The sequence below is a fragment of the Gadus morhua genome, chromosome 1, assembly GCF_902167405.1.
Source record: "Gadus morhua chromosome 1, gadMor3.0, whole genome shotgun sequence".
NCBI lineage: Eukaryota > Metazoa > Chordata > Actinopteri > Gadiformes > Gadidae > Gadus > Gadus morhua.
The window spans coordinates 14,468,962-14,476,613 of record NC_044048.1 but is presented as its reverse complement, the minus strand read 5'-3'; the positions used below and the strand labels follow the sequence as shown (position 1 = coordinate 14,476,613).

General features: G+C 47.3%; 1 protein-coding gene across 3 annotated transcripts; it reads right to left on the bottom strand.

The window, feature by feature from the left end:
- Window positions 1-359: 359 nt before the first annotated feature.
- kcna2b (potassium voltage-gated channel, shaker-related subfamily, member 2b) lies at window positions 360-7,313 on the bottom strand. 3 transcript variants are annotated; one of them, XM_030361618.1, is made up of 3 exons: window positions 6,875-7,313; window positions 5,813-5,958; window positions 360-4,781 (listed from the first exon to the last, which is right to left on the bottom strand). In XM_030361618.1, the coding sequence occupies exon 3, from the start codon at window positions 4,661-4,663 to the stop codon at window positions 3,167-3,169; it is 1,497 nt and encodes a 498-aa protein (XP_030217478.1). In that variant the 5' UTR covers window positions 4,664-4,781; window positions 5,813-5,958; window positions 6,875-7,313; the 3' UTR covers window positions 360-3,166. The 3 variants fall into 3 exon arrangements, with proteins under 3 accessions (XP_030217478.1, XP_030217491.1, XP_030217484.1); XM_030361631.1 differs by lacking the exon at window positions 5,813-5,958; XM_030361624.1 differs by lacking the exon at window positions 6,875-7,313 and having other exon boundaries at window positions 5,813-6,855.
- Window positions 7,314-7,652: the final 339 nt, after the last annotated feature.

Sequence of the window (7,652 nt, the reverse complement as noted above, 5' to 3'; positions counted from 1 at the left end):
ACACACACACACACACACACACACACACACACACACACACACACACACACACGCACACACACACACACACACACATACACACACACACACACACGCGCGCGCACACGCACACGCACACGCACACAGACACACACACACACACACACACACACACACACAACTATGCACACAAAGAGAAACAAACACACACACGCACACATATAGAAAGCTGGGGAGGAATCCCCACCTCCTCAGATATTCTATGCATATATCCAGATGGTTGATTACAAAGAGCTGTGTTTGGGTGAAATAGGGGAACACTGACTAGCTCTCTGTATAGACCTCACCCTCCAAGCACAGAGCACACATCCTCTGCCCACCCCCCCCACCCCAGCCTTTCCTCTGAACACACGAAGATGCACTACATGGACACACCGCATCTCCAGTGGTCGCAGGGCATGCAGCTCCGATAGAGATCCACTCAAGACACACCCCAGGAGCATTAAAATCCACTCTGCTGAACACCAACCCCGTGGCTTGTATACCCCTCATCTCCTGTTCATAGGGGACCAACATCTGTTGTTATGAATCTGATAGCATAGACGGCTTTCTAGCTGAGGCTAATTTGGACTTGTGAAGAATTTACACACAGCTTTGCATCTCTGCCGACACCTGTCAAACGGTAACGCAGGTGTCCTAAGGCGAGCTCAGGGAGGACAGAAACCTCCCGTGGAGCAGAAGGGCAAAAGCTCGCTTGATCTTTTTTTTCCAGATGATGCAGAGAAAAAATATAAAAATAATACTAATCTTGAAAATAGTCCCAGAAGTTGTCCAGCGGTCGTATTGTTCTACACAAAAGTGTTTCTTCCGGGATTGATTCAGCCATAGTCCAGGTTAACTGCAGGAAGCGGTTCTGAGGAGAAGCTCCATTCTGAGGCAATGGTTGCGTCAGTTCCAGCTCATGCCTGACCTTTTCTCGACCCACGGGTAAGGGGGTTGATTTCGTTGGGCGACCGTGTGGGGTACGGCTCCACGCAAAACGTTAATGATCCTTCCACAAAAAAATAATACTAATCTTGAAAACCTTCTGGACTTTCACCTTATTATTTACTTTACAGTGGAGCTGGTTAAATGTCACTCATCACTTAGATGTTTTTAACAATAAATCGGTGCATTTGTCAATCGGCATACAACATCCAACCAGTCAACGTTTGTCTTTTATATATTGCACTTAGCGGTCGCGTTTGTCGTATTGAAAAAATAGAGATATATGTACTTTTGCTCTAATAGATGTGTTATTTTTACATCATTCACACTTTGAATGCTACAAAGACTAATTCATAGGGCATGCATGCTATTTGGATAAAAAGCTTATGAAATAGGCTTATAGCAGGTCCTGGCAAACTTTCCCTAGCATTTCATCGTTGTCAAATTGTACCGTAGGAATTAAACAATTTAGTATGATGGATTGGAAGTAGTAAACTTTGGAAAAATGTGTCCTCTTTTACAATCAAAGATCAGTCATGTGGCAGGTTTCTTTGGTGAACTTAATACAAATAAATCAATAAATAAATGCAGTCTGGTCTCATCACGATAAATTCTAGTCTAGTCTCGATTTCGTCAACAATTGTTGGCTTGTTGCAACTTCAAAAGATTTCTCTCTAATAGGATCAACCCCCCTCTGAGATCAATACTGACACGGTTTGGGATGACACAAGAAATATTTTTGTTGAAGATAAAGAAAACTAAAAGTAATAGAGCTGCACCTTGCCAATCCCTCTCTGCTGATATATATACATAGAGAGATATCTATATATCTCTCTACATATATATATATGGATACTGCAAATCTGTCATGGCTGGTCTAGCTAATTTGTCAAACTTGTTATGTTTCGTAAATTGATTCTCTTTAGCTTCGGAAACTTCTATGTAATTGTCCAAGGTCTTTGCTAATGGAATGCCTCTTAGAAATGATTAATGCATCGTTGATCTACATATTAAATGATCTGTAGTAGCCTACATTCTATACTACCAAGGTTCACAGCCATAAAAGTTCAACCATGTGATGCTAACTGCTCAAAATAAAAAGGAACATAAATGATTTATCAAAAACATACTCTTGTATCTATCACTACAAAAATGGAATGCTATGAAGTAGGAAAACAGACAGTTGTTGCTGGGCAGTTGTTAATAACAGTGTTCTTCTAAAGAGAAAAGGGGGGTGGGGAGAGACACTTACTGGAAGTGTAAGAGAGGGGTAGACCTAGTAGGCACTCACAACACTACCGATGTGGTGGGCAGTGTCTCTCCCAACCGTCTGCCTGCCTTAACCAACAGGCACTCAACCTCAAAGGGAAACATCCACACATCCATACCATTCCTGAAGGACAGTAATCAATAAAAAAGTAGCACATCAAATTTACTCATATCAATAAATAAATGGAACATTCTCTCTGCGTGGAAGGAGATGCTCTTTTCCGCCCCCTAATCCACCTGCAAACACTACAGACAGGCACTGGGCGAGGCAGAGGCTTATCTGGCGTGTGTGCTTACATCCCCTTGAAGTTAGAGTTGGCAGTTAAAAGGTATCGTGTTACTGTGGATTGGGATTGTAGCGTGGTCATCCATGAACCACGCCTCTGAGAAGGCAGGGATCAGAATTGGCTGATATAGTGGGGAAAAAGCGTACCGATGCGTTCAACACCTTTGAGATGCTGTGCAATCTAGTTAGGAGTCAGGTTCCTGGAAATAAGAGCAAGAGATAGTGCTCCTGTTTACCGTTGTACTACATTTTTTGTAAGGCGGAAAACATATGTTTGTGCAAATTCTAGAAACGGCAGTTTGAGCAGGATAATGCCAACCGCTGGACACTTAATGCTTCTATACTATTGATTATTACTGGTTAGGCTACTTTTAGGCTACCACTGTAAGAAGAGTTGATTACTGAATAGTCACAAAGATAATCCATGCAGACACTGAAAGTTTGAAAAAAGGGGAATGGGATGGCAGCCAGTTATCCCGTGATAGATGTTACATGTCCTATTGGGACCCTGGCCCACGTAGTCCCCTGGACCGATCTGTTCTGGACACCCTGTCTGGGGCCCCACATGTAGATCAGCAGGAAGAAGACCTCCTCCCTCGCCGTCAGACATACCTCCTCATCGAACCAAAGGCCGTTCAGCTCAGGTTATACATCCGTACGCATTTTGGTGATGTTAACATAGTTAGTGTTGGCTAGGGTGCAGTTGCCTGTCTTCATGGTCTCGGGGCGGAACTCCTCAGTGGTGTGATTCACCGCCTCCTGGATCTCCATGTAGTCCGATTTGCTCATGGTGGATCCACTGCCGCTCCGACCATTCTTCTTCAGGTCCTCCGCCGACTCCACCTTAGGCACGCTGGGGGCGTTCAGGTACTGCGCCTGCTCCTCGCCCTCCGTCTCGCGGTGGTAGAAGTAGTTGAAGTTGGAGACGATGACGGGCACGGGCAGGGCGATGGTCAGCACGCCGGCGATGGCGCACAGGGACCCCACGATCTTCCCACCGATGGTGGTGGGGACCATGTCCCCGTAGCCCACCGTGGTCATGGAGACCACAGCCCACCAGAAGGCCTCGGGGATGCTGCTGAACTGGGAGTCCGGCTCGTCCGCCTCGGCGAAGTAGACGGCGCTGGAGAAGAGGATGACTCCGATGAAGAGGAAGAAGATGAGTAGGCCCAGCTCCCGCATGCTGGCCTTCAGCGTCTGTCCCAGGATCTGCAGCCCTTTGGAGTGACGGGAGAGCTTGAAGATACGGAACACCCGGACGAGACGGATGACGCGCAGGATGGCCAGGGACATGGCCTGCTGGCCCGCCTGGCCGTCCTCTGGTCGCTCGGCCAGCTCTGTTCCCAGGGTGATGAAGTAGGGAATGATGGCGACGATGTCAATAATGTTCATGATGTTGCCAAAGAACCCGGCTTTGCTCGGACACGCGAAAAACCTCACCAGGAACTCAAAGGAGAACCAGATGATGCAGAGGGTCTCCAGGATGAAGAAGGGGTCGGTGAAGTATGTCGAGGTGTAGACGTAGGTCTGGTTGTAGTGAGGCGGATAGACTTTGTGCATCTCCTCGTCGTCGTTGCGAAAAACGGGCAGGGTCTCTAGACAGAAGCTCACGATGGAGATGAGGATCACCATGACGGAGATGATGGCGATGATGCGAGCGGGACCCGAGCTCTCTGGGTATTCAAAGAGCAGCCACACTTGTCTTTGGAACTCGTTTTCCGGAAGGGGCCGCTCTTCTTCTTTGATAAAGCCCTCATCCTCCCTGAAAATCTCGATCGCCTCCTCGCCCAGCTCGTAGAACCGAATCTCCTCGGAGAAGATGTCGAGAGTCACGTTGACGGGTCGACGCAGCCGGCCTCCCGATTGATAGTAGTAGAGGATGGCGTCGAAACTCGGTCGGTTGCGGTCGAAAAAGTACTCGTTCCTCAGCGGGTCGAAGTACCTCATCCTCTTCTTTGGATCGCCCAGCAGGGTCTCGGGGAACTGGGAGATGGTCTTCAACTGGGTCTCGAAGCGCAAGCCCGAAACGTTGATGACCACCCGCTCACAGCACTCGTGGTCCGGGTCCGGGTCGTAGTGTTCGAGGGGCAGACCCGGGTGCGCCGCTGCCTCGTCGACGGGGTCACCCGTGGCAACCGTCATTCTGGAGGCGGACGGAACCTGCAGTGTTCAGACAGGGTGGGGCCCTTGTGGGGCCTCCGAGGGCTTACGGTGCAACGGGTCCTTCACCGCGGGCCTGCTCACAAAATCGTTTGATGAGCTGGGAATGAGACAGATGCTGACCGTTAATGTATAACAGTACCAGTACATATTCAAATAGATAAGAGAAAAAAAGAAGGATCAACTCACTTTAACAGAGCTTACAGTATTTAATTTTAACCAAAAATAAAACATTGCATACGTTTTAACTTATTGTTGGTCATATTTGAGGTAAAGTATGATTTTTGTTTATATATAGTTATTGTTGGACGTCTCATACATTTTTGTACATCTGTGTGCTAACTCATTTGTTTAAATAAATGTACTTAGCCTAATGTATGTAGCGAGATAAACACATAATTGTGATCGTGTGGAGGCATGCACTATGGGGCTTACATCAAGTCCAGAAAGCAACGAGGTGGGATAGCTGTACAGAGAGTGGAGGGGAAGGCCTCCTTGGAGACCACTGGCTCCATTCCGTCTCTGTATTAGGTTCTGAGCTCTCTCTCATATGACCACACTAAGGATCAATATGCTTCCAAGCAATACAGTATCAGCTCTCAAAAGGTGCAATTAGAACAACCAAATCGGATTATGCGCTGAGTGCTTCATACGTTCTCAATGACCTTCATTCTTTTTCCCTGTTTATATCCGATATGCCCAGTCTGCCCTCACACACTTAAGCCAAACCTTGACCAACTGAACGCATGTTGATTCATCATGTATGTACAAATAACTGTATCTTTGTAGGCTACAAGCTAATAAAAGCAAATGGAAAAGGAAAATATAGCATCATCAGAGCTGTCGAAAAAAGACCCTTCATACATTATTGTTTTTCAATTGGCATTCACCACTTTCTGCTGAAACTTATATGCAAATCGCATGATCGTAAGGACAACGTGGCCAATCAAACGTATATTCTGAACAGCCTTATATTTATAGCTTGAAATTATTTATTCAATAGGCAAATTAGATTAAGCAACCTGTCAACTGTAAACGTTCTGTGTGGAATAAATGTGGGCATTCACAGAATTTATCAAGTATAATTTTCATATTTAAATGTCAAATATTGAAACATTCGTAAACTCCCACCTATTTATTGTGGCGCTCGGCTGCCGACGACGTGGAAGGCTTGTTTACAGTCTAGAAGAGGGACTCCCTCCGCTCAGCGCTGATGCGTATTGGGGCCCAATGGAGACAAGTCGGGTCCACCCCGCTACATCACCCGAAGCCCCCGGCTGTGCATCCACCCAGGCGAAGGATGAGAGGGAGAGGGGACAAGCAGTGAGGATACCGTCTCCCAACTACTACCCATTGGCTTTAACGAGCAGCTCTGTTGGGAAGGTTAGTTTTGGTTGTTTACCCTGATGGAAATCCGAAACGCTCGATTTCTTACAGCGATTAAAAAAGGGGAAAAAATGCTGGCTCTTATAGAAACCATGACCGCCCCCTCCTCACCACCATATCACGGCTTTACGCCAAGACAATCCTCTGCTGTGGGGTGTACAGATGAGGAGGGTGGATCCTGGAAGTCGCTCTGAGAGGCTATTCCTGTTGGAGCAGCAGCAGCCTGGGTTTAATGCGAGGCGAATCACCTGTTTGATCTCTAGCACATCTGTACTACCCGGAGCGGAGGAATGATCTCTGCTTTGTAATGCCACTTTCTCAGCAGCAGGGATATGTTTTCGATTGTTTTCAATCATCCTTAAGTCCCTAACATCCATACCGGGAAACAACCGTCGTGCGGGCTGCAATTTGCGCCTTCTCCCCCCCTCCCCAAAAAAAAACTCGATCCATGGAACACACAGCATCACACAGCTTCCACCTTGTGTGATCTTATAAACTCAGCCATCTATCGTTACACGTATTGGAGACAAAAACAGTCAGGTTCATGCATTAAGTTATGTCTTTTTTCTCCCGATAATGTTGCGGTGTGTTTGCCAGAGAACGCGAGCGGCTGAGTGAGCGCTCAGAGGTGGCGGCAGGTGTCCAGACTCGCCTCCTGCCATTACAGCCTGCTGCACTTCTCCCCGACACAAACATGTTATGCGTTAGTCAAAGCAAAGCCAAGCATCTATCTATCTGCATGCCTAGAGAGACATCATGCTATTTTTTTTTTTTTCAGACCGAGCACATGCAACACCAGAAATTCACCCTTTTCCTCTTGGCGCGGAGATGCATATGTTTATCCGAAGGGGTCTTCTTCTCCCGAGGGTTATTTTAACATTCAGAGGAAGTCCTTTCATCCCCCCGTCTCGCTCCCCCCTGTGTGTACACAGCTACCGTCTGTACACACTGACGGACGTCGCACCTTCACCACAGCCAGTGACACACTCTTTGCAGGCTCTTGCCTTATTTTGTCATGTCTCTCATGAAAAAAGTCGCCATCATCGTCGTCCGGCCCCCCGGTCGTTCAGGTGCGTAGGCTGCAGGTTTGGACATCGCAGCGCATTTAAGATCCCAGTGCGCGCGCCTCGCCCCTTTCCAGAGCGCTGTCTCCTCCGCCGTCGCCGCCGCCGCCTCGAGACTTCTACTTTCACATTAAAGGGGACGCATCGACCGAAAACAGGGCGGCACCGTCTTTCTCGAAAAAGCCGCAGCTCACTATGAATCACGTCAAGTGGCTCGCGTGCCCACAAAGAAACGCAAAGAGTCAGGCCAGAAATACCGTGAGACACGTGTTGCCCTTGGATGCAAGACGATGCGTTTATGTTGGAAATAATTAATTAAATGAAACAGCACGTTAATGATTTCCCTTTGAACATTTTGTCATCATCGCCTACACAAAGCAATTTGTAGGCCGATTATCATTTCACCGTTTTTGAGGAAACTGGTGATGATGAGTCTACCACGCATGAGGAAGCACTTGTTAGCTGCATCAGCAACAAGCTGGTGTTTATATTGTTTTTTTTCTCATTGATACAGTTAATGG